The sequence below is a fragment of the Bos taurus genome, chromosome 4 (assembly GCF_002263795.3).
Source record: "Bos taurus isolate L1 Dominette 01449 registration number 42190680 breed Hereford chromosome 4, ARS-UCD2.0, whole genome shotgun sequence".
NCBI lineage: Eukaryota > Metazoa > Chordata > Mammalia > Artiodactyla > Bovidae > Bos > Bos taurus.
Window position 1 is genome coordinate 56,037,325 of NC_037331.1, and position 16,082 is coordinate 56,053,406.

At 38.3% G+C, this 16,082-nt stretch overlaps 1 protein-coding gene across 1 annotated transcript in view; it reads right to left on the reverse strand.

The window, feature by feature from the left end:
• ZNF277 (zinc finger protein 277) overlaps positions 1–16,082 on the reverse strand; it is a 134,306-nt gene that overhangs the window by 52,222 nt on the left and 66,002 nt on the right. Inside the window, 3 exon segments of the mRNA NM_001083395.2 lie at positions 651–733; positions 978–1,066; positions 9,060–9,261. Of these exon segments, the coding sequence (NP_001076864.1) occupies positions 651–733; positions 978–1,066; positions 9,060–9,261 (374 nt within the window).

Consider the following 16,082-nt stretch of genomic DNA (forward strand, 5'->3'; position numbering starts at 1 on the left):
AAAAAAGAGCCAGTCATTTTCAAGTAATAGTTGAGATTTACTAACAAATAATGGAAAATTGGATACTTTTAAATAAAATTAGTAACTTCAAAAAATTAATCAATTTCTATTTAACTTCTGAAAATGAAAATTTTCACAATTGTATATGCTGTTATCTTTTGAAAAGATACTGAGATTTTCAAATTAGTGTACTTATTGTTAAGGCTGAAAATGAGAAAGGGTATTACCATCAAACTATATGCTTAATTCATAAAGAGGAATAAAAGAAGTGCTCTTGCATAGCACATTCCAGTGGGAGAGAAAAAGTTAATCAATTCAACTCAATTTTAGCTGAGGGCATTTTTCCATGACTGCTGAACCCTAGCATGTGTCAGGCAACTAAAATTACACTAAAATGTGTAAGCTCTGTTGTTATTTTAGAGATAATCCAGGAAGCAAAACAAAGCCAAAAATTCTCTCTGCATTTTTAACATGAAATGCTTTAATCTTCAATCAAGTGTATACTTTTTCTGTTTTAAGATCTTTATGCATTATCTCCTTTTTTGTGTATGTTTGAAAGTTTCCAAAATAAAAACAAAAAGAACAATAACAAAAATGATTCTGTATTTCCAACATACTGTTCATTGTTTAAAATAATTCTTACTACTTACCAGTCTCTGCTTTTGAAGTTCTTCTCTAAGAATTCTATCTTCTGGTAAAACATCACATAACAAAAAATAATTGTCTTGTTCTTCTGTTGAGATATGAGAAAAATAAATGAGAAATGTTATTTTTTACTTAAAAAAATTTTTTATTTCTTAAAAAAAAAAAATCTCTTCTGGTATATAGTTCTGTTTTAGCTTCATCGAAGTTATTAGAAAATATAAACAGAAAAATTTAATTTTAGCTACTATTTTAGAGAATTACAACTAAAGAAAGATTATTCATTTGAATTTTTGGATTGCAGGGGAAAGATGGTAGTCAAGATGTACACTTACCAGATGGAGCTGTACAATTGATTCTTATCACACTACAAAAATCTGTAATGGGCTGTTCAGTGAACCTTTTCCTCCAATATAAAATGTACCTTAGAACAATCATAAAGAAAGAACAGTGAGAAGAGGCAATGAACTACTTACTGGAGAAAGAGGATTTTATAAGAACATTTAATTATCTTAAAGCAACAAATCAAATGTTGACTGAAAACTGCTAGAAAATGTGCAAATAGAAAGGCAGAAGAGCACTGTAGAACCATGAAATATTTAATGAAATAACATTACCCTGTAAGGGCATGAAAAGGATTACATTTTACCATCCGCAAATTCAATAAACAGATATACGGGAAAACTAAAATGAATTACTTTTATGTAATAATGAAGTTTTTTTTTGAAAATCACATCTATGTTTATGTGAATTTAAAATGCAACAATGATTAAAAAGGCTTCATCACACATTTTCCAATAAATTGAAAGTTAGGTGTTTATCTTATACATCAAGAGATCATGATGACAATGCAACAAAAGGTCTGTCTAAATTCAATATCTATATAACAAGATAGAACAATTCCATATTGCCCATGCTGTATCTGAAAGGAGGGAAATTTAGCTTTTAGAAAAATAGCCAAGCTTACAATTCCTGTATCTAATGAGCTGAGTTAGAAGAAGGATACTGGCTAAATTTAAAAGCATTTGATGAAAGAGGGAGAAAGATAACAGGATTCAACAAACTGTTCATCTTTCCATTTACCTAAAAAGATTTACACTGACAATTGCAATCCCATTTATCGAATTATATAAAGAAGAGAATGTGATCTCCTTCATGGAGGAGAAAGGAGATGGAAAGGTTGACTATATAATTGACTATTTATCAGAATACATGGTCGATGGATAAAAAAAAGAACCTTACAACAAAGAGCTAAAATCTGTGAAAGAGATGGAACTTAGTGAAACAGATAAAGTACACAGAAAGAATACATTTAAATGGCCTGATACAGCACCAAGCGGTGTTCTGCATACAGTAGGTCCCCACTAAATGTTTTAAAGAGATAGAAGAGTATCTAAAGATTCCTCTAAGTTCTCTAAGTAGTCTCCAACCCCCAGTATTTCAGCTCTTTTTTATCCTTTCCTTAATTTCCCAAACCTACAGTCTCCTATAGAAAGGACATACATTATATATTAGAAAAAACATGTGCTGGGAGAGAGGTCTGAGAGAAAGAGAACCATGACATGAGCTTATATAAAATATAAATGGATGACAACACCATGAATAGAATATACAAGTAAAAGAAGTAAAAGAATAACGTGTAACAACGGAACCACATGCTTTAGTTCATTCTTCTCATGTATAACCATGCTGTCAACCTGGATGGGTAAGAAGGGGGAGAACCCTTTCCTTATAAAACAGTGCTAGACCTTATTTTAAGAGATCTGAAAATGATGTATCTTAGGCTCCAGCTCACCCTCAAACCATAAATAGTATAAATAATGAATTACGACACTATGGCTAGCTTACTGGCTTCCACATAGAAGTATCAGAGCAGAAAGCCTTTCAGATCCATCAAAGTACACAAAAAGAGGAAAAGCACCTATAAAAGGCAGACATGTTGTTTCCTTTGCCATTCTGGCCAGCTTCAGCAACCTTCCACTTCCCAGTTATCCTACACAGTTACTCTCATTCTCCTCCTTTCCATTTCCCACTAGTTGCTTTTTTTCCCTCTCCAGGGGAAAGAGAAATAAAAGGCAAGAGAAGACTTAAGAGAATAAAAAGAACATTCCCAGACACTTTTCTTACTCTTCCCTTAGTATATTTTCTATTGCAGAATGGTGACATGGATGAAGGACCACAAGAGAACGTCCATTAGAGATGTCAGGAACAGAAGATAGATCGTTCTTCCAAACTGAAATACACAGTCATCTATTTTCATGATTAATCAAATTCATACAGCAGGACCAGGTGCTGAGAAAACTGACTTAAAAAAATAGAAGAGTCATGTTTTATCTGGAGCTCCCTCATAGCTACCACTAGAATACATCAAGGAGAGGTTCATCACTCTTGATTACTATTCCACTGAAGTGGGTGATATCCTCTGGGGAAAACAGAATAGTCACCAGCCCATTAGTGTACAGTTTGTTAAAAGGCAATGATAACTGCATGAAGCAGATGACTAGATAAGAGCAAATACTAGTGATGAGACTGTCCCGTGAACTGTCATTGACCAATTCTGTAACAGAGTCAACACAGTAAGAGTCTCTTACCTGCACAAATCGTAAGCTAGAAGTAGTTTAGCTTTTCAGATTAAACCTATGGTCAAACCCTCACAGTTGATGTTTTATTAACTGATTACACCAGCCCCGCAGGCAGCAGTGAATAGAGAAGCAGGGCCTTTGCCTTTAGAGATATGAGTCTGAATTGAAAGGTTTTTTAAAACCTCTGAAACTTGGCTTACTCATTTGCAAAATGGATTGCTGATAATTAAATAGGATGATACATGTAAAGCAGCACCCACCATTCTGGGTGTTTAATAAATGGCAGCTATTATTGTAAGGAAAAATAACATATTTAGATAAAACTGGAGTAATAAAGAATTTGTTTATTCCAAAGAAATCCTGGCATCCAAAACAACAACAAAAACAATGATAAGGTTTCACCAAACATGTAATGAGCAAGTTACAACAGTTGTATTAGTAGGGTCAGAAGGCACACACAGGTGCCTGAGGCGGGGGAAGAGGAGAGTGATCAAAGGATGAGAACTATGAGCAGCTACTGTTACTGAGACCCTACCTGCCCAAGGTCACACAACCGTGACCTTTCCAATTGGGATCTGTTGTCTCCAAATCTTAAGTCTTCTACAACATCATGACTCTCTTGTCACTTGAGGGCCAATCTACATAACAACCTCAGAACAAGAAAGAAGCAGGAGAAAGCCTCTAGGATTATATTAATAGTTGTAATGGATAGTTGAAGAATTTCCTCAGAGACCATGGAGAGACTCAACTTCCTTAGAGCCCATGGAAAAAGTTTTTGACAGGGCAAAACCAAAGTACAGAAATGAAGTCTGAAGGGAGGGGGAAGGTCTTCCCTTTCTGAAAAGCGTACTACCTAAAAGCAGCTCTTGATCTGAACTGCTCCTAACCTCTTGTGTAGGTACTGAAAGCTGACACCAGCTGTTTGGGGCTGTGGAATTGGAACTGCTTGACTAGGCAAGAGAGACTCTGAAATGAAGTGAAAGTCACTCAGCTGTGTCTGACTCCTTTCGACCCCATGGACTGTAGCCCGCCAGGCTCTTCTTTCCAAGAGATTCTCCAGGCAAGAATACTGGAGTGAGCTGCCATTTCCTTCTCCAGGGGATCTTCTGAACCCAGGGACTGAACCCTGGTCTCCTGCACTGCAGGCAGATTCTTTACCCACTGAGCCACCAGGGAAGATCTCAAGAGAGACCCTACAGTGGCACTAATTCTTCTGAAGTCCTGATTCCAAAAGTCAATGGCTCTGAGTCTCCAAGGACTTACATGTTCACTCCTATTCTCCACAGTCTTTTAAGAGAAGGCTCACGTCACACATTTGTTTTGTATCACTGTTTACCTCAATGTGGTAGGCACAAGGGACATGATAACTAACAGCAGCTGACTTAAAATCATGGAGAGAGCCTGTCTGACAGAACCTCAGTTATGCTCCTCAAATTGTTAAGGCTTCCCATGGGGTGAAGGGAGAGAAAATGTTGTTATATGCTCACAGTCTAGAGGCCTTTCCATTCATTAAAAGTTATTTTATTGCTCCATGAACAAGTAGTTATGAATTCTGGAAAGGATGTTTTTTAGACACCATCTTTAGAAACATCTCTGAGGTTTTGTTAGGCAGTTTTGAGGAAAAGAGAATAATGCAGGTAAGAGGTCAGTCCAATAGACACAAAGTTGTCATTTGAGTGGTCTCCTCCTGACCAAAGGTTGGGTGACACCAACATCAAATGAAAAAAGCCATGCTACAAAAGTGAAATATTATCATAAACTACCATGTAAATTAAATACATTATCATACCTTATGGTATACTAAATGAACAGCTCTGAACTACAACAAATTTTTGACCTAAGTCTAGATTTAAGATGAATCACAGTTATCACATAATAGTACTTTTAGTTTACCATAGAATTAAGAAGTGTCAATATATCCATTTTCCTGTGGTTGGTAAAAACATTCAGATAAATTGTGTTCAACCGAGACATGTCTTAAAGATAGCAGATGTTCAACACATGCATTTGTGGCATTTTTTCCTACCCACTAAAACTTATTGTTCCATGTTAAGAAATCATTTAGTACTTCATTTTTTTCCTACTTTTTTAGTTAAGCTACAGTTGCAGCCACCCAATACATAAAGGAAGCCAAGAAATAATATGTGGTATGAACCCTTTATTTGGAGGATAGTTGTCACAGCATTTCATATTTTATTAAAAAGCCATAAAAGTAATTATTTGGTCACCAGCAAATACTTTCTTTCAAAGAATTTTAATCATGTCTAACCAGAAATCTTTGTAGTAATATCATCTTCCCCGTCCAACTCCTCATTGTAACTGGTGTGATACTGACAGAAGCATAAAGATTTGAGATATAGCTGTTAATTAAGTAGCATGGAATGAGTGGAATCTAATATAGAAAGGAGCAAAGAATTAGGAGTTAACATTTTTCTTCTGGAAAAATTTTATCTACTGCATAAAGCTAGCAAATAGCTTATATAAATAGCTATGTTAATAAATGGATCAAAGGAGAGATTTTGTTTGTTTGCTCTTGGAAAGTTTTACTGTTACTTTGTTCCAATAAAGAAAATGTTAAATATATTCCACATGAAACTTTAGAGCTTATTTCTTACAAAGGATGAGGTAAATTCATCTCTTATCTATTATTTATCATCTTTATTACTTATTGTACTCAGAAGCAACAACTCTTCTCTGAGAAGCATATATAATAATTATTACATATAATAATTATTCAACCTATAAAGCAGTTCTGAGTGAATTAATTCATGCCAATTGAACTTCTCACTGTCCCTTCCTCCCCTCAATAACTGTTAAGAAAAAGTCATATAATGCTGAAAACATTCCAGTTTAATTCTGATCATAGTAGTCAATGCTTGTACCATTTTAGAGAGGAATTTTTAGTTTACTTAAACAGTAGGCAGGTAATACCTAAAGGAGACTGAATATTTTAAAAGGTATTAAAGTTTATTCATATACATTCCTGGTCAGTTTGAATTAATCATGCTTTTACTTCCTGAGAATGCAACTAATTTAATTAGGACAATTGACAAGGAAAATCTAGATTTCCAAATTTAAAGTACACGCTAACTACACATTTTATTTAGAAAGCACTTCTGTCAGACAAGCATCTTTTTCTTTTTAATTAAAGCATCCATTTTATTACATAGTTGCATTTAGAATGTGATTGATCTTAACATTTGATTATCAACTCTTAAGCCCTGAGACCTAGCAAATAATTTGATTTTCCTGTCCACATACAGATAAGATTGACAACAATGTTAAAAAGGGAGATTGATTAGAACAAATATAGCCACTCAGCTATCTTACATTAAGTACAAAGGATAAAATACAACCTCTGATTCAGACATTCCTTACAGATTTTAGAAAAGAAAGAAAAATTCAGCATTACTCAATTATCACTGGTTGATCATCACATTTTTCTGCAATTTCTGAGGGAGAATTTGCATTTATATCACAAAAAAGAGTAAAGAAATATAGTTTTACATCAAAGAAAAGCCAAGTGATACAAAATTTAGAAAAGCATTACTTAGCTGATACTCCTATCAATGGTTATTTGAATAAGTAAACAATTCAAAGCTCTCTAGCTTAAGAAGTGTCTAAAACAAAATCAACAGATCTGACTACATGTGGGCTGTAGTCCATGGGGTCGCTAGAGTCGGACACGACTGAGCGACTTCACTTTCACTTTTCACTTTTATGCACTGGAGAAGGAAATGGCAACCCACTCCAGTGTTCCTGCCTGGAGAATCCCAGGGACGGGGAAGCCTGGTGGGCTGCTGTCTCTGGGGTCGCACAGAGTCGGACACGACTGAAGCGACTTAGCAGCAGCAGCAACTTTGTATCATGTAAGAGAAAACTCCCAACACACACACACACACACATACACACACACACGTATATACATACATACATACACATACAAATATTTTAATTGAAAGCAAAGAACAATGGAGGAGAATGAGAAGCTCTGTTTTTCCACTGTAAAAGCTTGTAAAAATCAGCTTATTCTAGGAAATTCCTTGCTGGTTTAGTGGTTAGGACTGTACGCTCCCACTGCAGGGGGCCCAGGTTTGACCTCTAGTCAGGGAACTAAGATTCCCACAAGTATTTCATGGTGTGGCCAAAAAAAAAAAAAAAAAAAGCTCATTCTAGGAGTTGGTGACATATATTGTTCATATAACTTTCTATGCCCCCTAAGCATACAGCCCCAAGTCTACTCAAATGCTGAGTGGCAACGCTAAGCGGATAAAAGCAGCCACCACACAGGAGGCACACAGCAGACATTCTGAATAGGTGCTATGCAGTTGAGAAGGACAAAAGGGCTACAGAATAGCTAATATTACCCCTGTGGGCACTGTGGTTATTTGTCCTTAAAAAACAAACTGCTACTCTAGAAGTTTAGAATCTGAAATGAAAATTTCTCAAAACAAATTTTACAAACCATAATTAGATCTTCAGGTCAGCAACAAATGCCTATTGAAAACTTAAGCTCTAGTTGCAGAAAACTAAGACTTCAAATATATCTTTTGTAATCAAAATACACTTAAAAAGTTGGCTACTATTTATTGGGTATGAAGGATATCAGATGCTAGTTGGTGCTACACGTATCTTGTTTTTATACAAAGCTCAACAATCTTATGAGGGCTGGTGTTACCCCCATTTTATAGATAAGAAAACTGATGCTTAGAGAAGTAAGAAGCTTGCTGGGAGTTATATGGTAAGAAAGTCACTGAGTCTGCATTCAATCCTAGGCCTGCTGGGTTTCACAGTCCACTCTTAATAATACAGCTTGCTGTTTGCAAAACCCATCCTAAGAAAGAAGTCGCTTGCTAAGAATAATGTGGTCTGGCAGATACAGAATTTAGATGCAAGGATATTACAATATCTGGGTTACTCTAATGCTCTGTAGCCTAATTCTAATAGAATTAGGCTATTCTAATGTTTGAGATGCAGAACATCTCAAAATGGGACTTTACCAGATACACCAAAATGTGTGCTTTCAGTAACTATACTAAGCTAGTTAACTACCACCATATTGTTTGCAAGGTGTTTTCAACTAATAATGACCTACACATAACTACTCCATTATACCTGCTTCAGAGAAGGCATGTCTCTTAGACAATCACTTCTGAGAATCGGTCTAGAATTAGCGAGTCTAGCTCACTTCAGGATCCAGCTATACAGGTTAGGTTCCTACATTTCTCACCATGTCCAGTGTTGGCAGTTACTCAACCACTCACACCTATCTTCTCTTCATCTTCCTCACCCTCTTCCTCTAAGCACCTCAGTCACTGATCTTAGCTGCTGTCTCCTTTTATACCCCTTATACCCCTCTGGGTTGTTGAAAGACTCAGTCTTTTTCTGATTTTCAACTTTATCATAACACTTAAGATTCAAGATCCCCTTTCCCCCAAACCTCCCTTTGGGTGGCTTAAAAAAAAAAATTTTTTTTTTTTTTTTTTTAACCAAGTTTATTCTGGGCTGTCGGGAAGAACTCACTTAGCTGGAGAATGTGTGTATCCTGAAATATAAAAAGGACATCAATCTGATAGAGACCAACAATGCAAAAAATTTCATGAGATGTGGTAAAGGGAGTATTATCAACTCTTTAGAAAGTTGATCTGCTTCCAGAATTTGTAGAAATACAACAGTATGTAACATTTTCAAATACAACTTGCTCAAGAATGCAAATAAGCTCAAAGTTGAAAAAAGGCTAAGTTGAAACCTGAAAAAGAGTATGAATTTTCATATTTCTACAGAAATAATTAAGTTAGTAAACCTAATTCTTCTATGGATGAAAACAAAATTTACCTTCGGAAATCAGCAACCAACTTGACATCAGCTATGACAATCTTATGTTCAATAATCATGTGTTTCAGAAGTTTGTCTTGTTCAACCACAGGAAAATGTTCTTCACAGAAAATACAAGGCACAGATGGAGAACCTTCTAAGCTGGTGGTGCCACCTGGACTTTCTGGCAGAGAAAGCGGCTCCAGGATATAATCCTTAGTGTCTGGGAGAGACAAAAAGAAAGAAGAAAAAAGCTGAAATCAACTCCCTTTAGATGGATGATTTCTCGCCTCCTGCATTAAAAGGATCCTAAAGATGTTTACATAATATCTAAAAGAAAATACACAAAAACAGAGAGCAAGATACTTTATTACATGTTAAATAGCTTCTGCAACCCAGAGGCAAGGAGTATTACAAAGCAGCTCAAACTCCCCATTTGCTGGCTTGAATGGGGGAAACTCATTTGTCAGGACAGCTGTGCAACCTCATTCTTGGACACTGGCCAATGGCAGCAACTCTAGGGGGACTTGAGAGGGAGGCTGCAGCACGTTGGGTTAAGGTTCTAAGTCTCAAATGTGACCTATGGCCGAGAGTCATGACACTGGAAGGTAAATGGTATATACTGAGGCTTCAGGTGATGCCAGGACAATCTCTTCAGCTGCTTCCTGTTGCACCTGCAAACTTTTTCCTGTCTCTGATTATCTGTCATGTGAGAAGAAGGTAAGTCTCACATTGGGTTGACACAGCATGTGCTGGGTGGCCCAGGTGGCAATTTGTGATTTGATTTATGTCTATCATTTGCTTACTACACAGTTGTATATCATAACTCAAGTTCTTGTGAACAAAGAGATGAATGTCAGTCACTAGACATACATGATGAACCTTTTTCATGTCTACATTATTCCTTTCCCTAACATCACCTACAGAATCTTTAAGAGTTGAGGTGTTTAAGATCTACAGCTCTGAATTAAGGGCCTTGAATTAGAGACAGTTTTATCACGATTTCTCTTCAGTCTTCTAGACTGAACCTGTCACTGTAGGCACACTACTGAGTAGTTAGCAACCAGGTAACTAGTGGAAGGCATTTGGCATCTGAAGAAGGGCTTTAGAAAGACAGCTTTAGACTTTAGAAAGACAGCTGTTTCACAGATGGCAGTCTCTGGAATTAGGTTACTATTTAATTCTATGTTAAATTTTATTTATTTTTTATTTTACTTTACCTTATTCCTAAATGCCTTTTTAAATGAATAACTAACTGATCAGTTACTGGTACACTGCTGACCCCGGTCTCAGAACTGGATAAATGATGCAAGAGGGCAGCATTCATTCACTCACTCAGCAAAACCTAGCTGAATATCTACTGAGTGCTGGCCGTTTCCTGTTTGATGCTGCATGATACTATTCTTACCATCAAGGCTAAAGGGCAGAAAAGTTAAAAGGATAGAGAGAGAGAGGGATAGAGAGAGAAGGGGGGAAAGAGAGAGATGGGGAGCTAGGGAGGGAGAGAGAAGAGGAGGCAGGGAGGGAGGGAAGTAGGGAATGTACAGCGCTTATGGGAGCATGGGACAGAGGAGTTTAAGTGAGCTTCAGGAAAGTGCCCCGTAAGGAATGTCCTCTAACACATCACTCATAATAGAGGATGCTAAATCAAACTGTTTATTTTAGTTACATAAAATTATTAAATATCAAGAAAGAGAAAACAGGGTACATATGACAATAGGGAGAATATGAAAAATGTTTCAGCACTTTAAAAGCATTATTAGTAAAACTGGCATGTTACCAATTATTACATTCATAAATTAGGTAATGAAATCAAGGATTTCTGGAATTCTATAGCTCTTTAGTTGTAGGATATATTTTTCAGTTACATGTTAAATTCTGTAGGAACTTAAACCTGCACGTGAAAAATAGGTGAGGAAAGAGACAGGGATATGCTTATGAAACTCTACAATATTTTACGTTCCCTAGAATAAGATAACAAAAGGCAGCATATTCTAAGTAGACAATAACCTGCCATCTAGGAAGATGCTCTTCTCCTAAATTTGACTGAAATATCTGTAAATTCACTTATCTTAACGGAAGCAAAGAAACAATATATTAATAATCACCATCAACAGCAAGAACTAACCTTACTAGATGTTTGCTATTTGTAAATTACCAGCAAAGTGTTTAGAGAACTTTCACAATCCTAACTTCCTTGTTGGATTAGTACTATCACAACCCCCATCTCTCAGATGAGAACTGAGACTTAAAAAATTAAATAATTTCCCCAAATCACAGTGTTAGTAAATGGCCTAAGCCTTACAAATAGCTATGAAAAGAAGACAAGTGAAAAGCAAAGGAGAAAAGGAAAGATATACCCATTTGAATGCAGAGTTCCAAAGAATAGCAAGGAGAGATAAGAAAGCCTTCCTCAGTGATCAGTGCAAAGAAATAGAGAAAAACAACAGAATGGGAAAGACTAGAGATCTCTTCAAGAAAACTAGAGATACCAGGGAACATTTCATGCAAACATGGGCACAATCAAGGACAGAAATAGTATGGACCCAACAGAAGCACAAGATATTAAGAAGAGGTGGCAAGAATACACAGAAGAACAGTACATGCATTCTTTACATGTATTCATAGAACTGTAACTGGTACCCCTATTCATACAGCCTTTTCAGACAGAAACCTGAGAGGCTTCCTCATGTCCTTCTCCTTTACTCCCTGTGGCCAACATTACTCAGAACTCTCAGTTTAATCTTCAGAGCCTCCTCTCTGTTCCTCCCTTCTGAGCACTGCCAACACTGCTGCCTCAGACAAGCTCTTAAACTTGAACATCTGCAATAGTCTTCCCACTGGTTAGTCTCTCCCATCTTCAGACATGACCTCTTTCCAATCCATTCTCCCCATATCAGTTTAAAACAGGAGTGGCCCTTCTTCCTGCAGGAAAAGGCCTAAACGCCTTAAGGAGTTAGGTGTAGGTTGAGAGATCAAAAAAAGATCTTAATGACCCAGATAACCACAGTGGTGTGATCACTCACCTAGAGCCAGACATCCTGGAGTGTGAAATCAAATGGGCCTTAAGAAGCATCACTATGAACAAAGCTAGTGGAGGTGATGGAATTCCAGCTGGGCTATTTCAAATCCTAAAAGATGATGCTGTGCAAGTGCTGCCCTCAATATGCCAGCAAATTTGGAAAACTCACCAGTGGCCACAGGACTGGGAAAGGTCAGTTTTCATTCCAATTCCAAAGAAAGGCAATGCCAAAGAATGCTCAAACTACCTCACAATTGCACTCATCTCAGATGCTAGTAAAGTAATGCTCAAAATTCTCCAAGTCAGGCTTCAGCAATAATGTGAACCATGAACTTTCAGATGTTCAAGCTGGTTTTAAAAAAGCAGAGGAACCAGAAATCAAATTGCCATCATCTGCTGCATCAGCAAAAAAGCAAGAGAGTTCCAGAAAAAACATCTACTTCCGTTTTATTGATTGTGCCAAAACCTTTAACTGTGTGGATCACAATAAACTGTGGAAAATTCTTGAAGAGATGGGAATACCAGACCATCTGACCTGCGTCTTGAGAAATCTGTATGCAGGTCAGGAAGCACAGTTAGAACTGGACATGGAACAACACACTGGTTCCAAATAGGAAAAGGAGTACGTCAAGGCTGTATATGGTCACTGTGCTTATTTAACTTATACGCAGAGTACATCATGAGAAACACTGGGCTGGATGAAGCACAAGCTGGAATCAAGATTGCTGGAGAAATACCAATAACCTCAGATACGCTGATGACACCATCCTTATGGGAGAAGGCAAAGAACTGAAGAACCTCTTGATGAAAGTGAAAGAGGAGAGTGAAAAAGTTGGCTTAAAGCTCAAAATTCAGAAAACTAAGATCATGGCATCCAGTCCCATCACTTCATGGCAAATAGATGGGGAAACAATGGAAACAGTGGCAGACTTTATTTTTGGGGGCTCCAAAAACACTGCAGATGGTGACTGCAGCCATGAAATTAAAAGACGCTTGTTTTTTGGAAGGAAAGCTATGACCAACCTAGACAGCATATTAAAAAGCAGAGACATTACTTTGCCAACAAAGGTCCGTCTAGTCAAAGCTATGGTTTTTCCAGTAGTTACGTATGGATGTGAGAGTTGGACTATAAAGAAAGCTGAGTGCCGAAGAATTGGTGCTTTTGAACCGTGGTGTTGAAGAAGACTCTTGAGAGTCCGTTGGACTGCAAGGAGATCCCACCAATACATCCTAAAGATCAGTCCTGAGTGTTCACTGGAAGGACTGATATTGAAGCTGAAACTCCAATACTTTGGCCGCCTGATGTGAAGAGCTGACTCACTGGAAAAGACCCTGATCCTGGGAAAGATTGAAGGCAGGAGGAGAAGGGGACGACAGAGGATTAGATGGTTGGATGGCATCACCGACTCAATGGACATGAGTTTGAGTAAACTCCAGGAGTTTGTGAGGGACAGGGATGCCTGGCGTGCCACAGTCCATGTGGTCGCAAAGAGTAAGACACGACTGAGCAACTGAACTGAACTAGTAATTTGAACCCAAATTCAAACAGTATATTCTTCTGCCTCCAACATCAAAAGGCAATTCCTCAATCTGTATTTCTTCTTTAAACTCTGTGTTCAGTTTTGAATTCATATGTATTTATAAGACATACTGAATTTACATATATTCTGCCAGTGTCCTGCAATCTCCCTCATATCACCTCCACCAGCAACTCTCAAACCTCAGCAGCCCACATACTTCAAAAACTAGTGGGTACAGTTATCACTCAGTTCAGTTCGGTTGCTCAGTCCAGTCCGACTCTTCACGGCCCCATGGCTGCAGCATGCCAGGTTTCCCTGTCCATCACCAACTCCCAGAGCTTGCTCAAACTCATGTCCCTCGAGTAGGTGATGCTATCCGACCATCTCATCCTCTGTCGTTCCCTTCTCCTTCTGCCTTCAGGCTTTCCCAGCATCAGGGTCTTTTTCAACCAGTCATCTCTACAGTTAACTACAGATAACTACAGTGGTAGTTACCTCTACCACTGTTATTATTTCCTGAGGCTTTACTGCAAACTCTCTACTATTCGTCTGTGGATCATGTGTCTTCCCTTTTGCATATGCGTTCAATGCCAGTTTCTCTTTTTTTCAAACTATTGGACCTAAATGTTCACACGTACTAGAACCAATTGCTTATTGTCACTGTAAGTGTATACAGGAACAAAATCATGAGTCTTCAAATTTTATGTATGAGGAACGTGTGGTTTGAGAGACACTCCATTCTAAAGAAGATCAGTCCTGGGTGTTCTTTGGAAGGAATGATGCTAAAGCTGAAACTCCAGTACTTTGGCCACCTCATGTGAAGAGTTGACTCATTGGAAAAGACTCTGATCCTGGGAGGGACTGGGGGCAGGAGGAGAAGGGGACGACAGAGGATGAGATGGCTGGATGGCATCACTGGCTCTATGGACATGAGTTTGAGTGAACTCCGGGAGTTGGTGATGAATAGGGAGGCTGCGATTCACAGGGTCGCAAAGAGTTGGACACGACTGAGCGACTGAATTGAACTGAACTGAAGTTGTATTTGGGAAGTTGACTTACTATGTATCCAGAAAACAAAAAAATTTTAACAGAACAATTTTAGATTACAAGAGTTAATAAATTTCTTATTCCCTGATCATTTAGCATTGTGCTCAAATTCTGACAGCATTGATCATAAGACCTAATTTGTTTGCCTTCAGATTGTTAGTCTCTGGAAGACAAGGGGAGTACTGGTCATCTTTATTTACCTGGCACATACTCTGTGTACTATTACCCTACCATGAGTACCCACCATCAAGCAGTGTATTGACTTTGTGCCAGGCACTGTTAAGCACTTTACAGGTACAGTATTGAGTCAATTAACCCCCTCAATAATCCTATGACAGAGAGTCAGTTTCTACATCTATACTACAGTTGAGGAAACTTAGTCACTGAGAGGCTAAGTGACTTGCCCTAGACAGCTAGTAAGTGGTAGAGCCAGGATTTGAATCCAAGCAGTTTGGCTCTCAAGCATTAGTAGCACTCTCAACCCATGTTGTTCTGTTGCATCTGACTCTGCGACCCCATGGACTGCAGCATGTCTAGGTTTCCCTGTCCTTCACCATCTCCTGGAGCTTGCTGAAACTCATGTCCATTGAGTCGGTGATGCCACCCAATCATCTCATCCTCTCTCATCCCCTTCTGCTCCTGCCTTCTATCTTTCCCAGCATCAGGGTCTTTTCTAATGTGTTGGCTTTTTCTATGATCCAATGGATGTTGGCAATTTGATCTCTGGTTCCCCTGCCTTTTCTAAATCCAGCTTGAACATCTGGAAGTTCTTGGTTCACATACTGTTGAAGAGTAGCTTGAAGAATTTTGAGCATGACCTTGCTAGCACGTGAAATAAGCGCAATTGTGCAACAGTTTGAACATTCCTTGGCATTGCCCTTCTTTGGGATTGGAATGAAAACTGACCTTCCCGAGTCCTGTGGCCACTGGTGAGTTTTCCAAATTTGCTGGCATATTGAGGGCAGCACTTGCACAGCATCATCTTTTAGGATTTGAAATAGCCCAGCTGGAATTCCATCACCTCCACTAGCTTTGTTCATAGTGATGCTTCTTAAGGCCCATTTGATTTCACACTCCAGGATGTCTGGCTCTAGGTGAGTGATCACACCACTGTGGTTATCTGGGTCATTAAGATCTTTTTTTGATCTCTCAACCTACACCTAACTCCTTAAGGCGTTTAGGCCTTTTCCTGCAGGAAGAAGGGCCACTCCTGTTTTAAACTGATATGGGGAGAATGGATTGGAAAGAGGTCATGTCTGAAGATGGGAGAGACTAACCAGTGGGAAGACTATTGCAGATGTTCAAGTTTAAGAGCTTGTCTGAGGCAGCAGTGTTGGCAGTGCTCAGAAGGGAGGAACAGAGAGGAGGCTCTGAAGATTAAACTGAGAGTTCTGAGTAATGTTGGCCACAGGGAGTAAAGGAGAAGGACATGAGGAAGCCTCTCAGGTTTCTGTC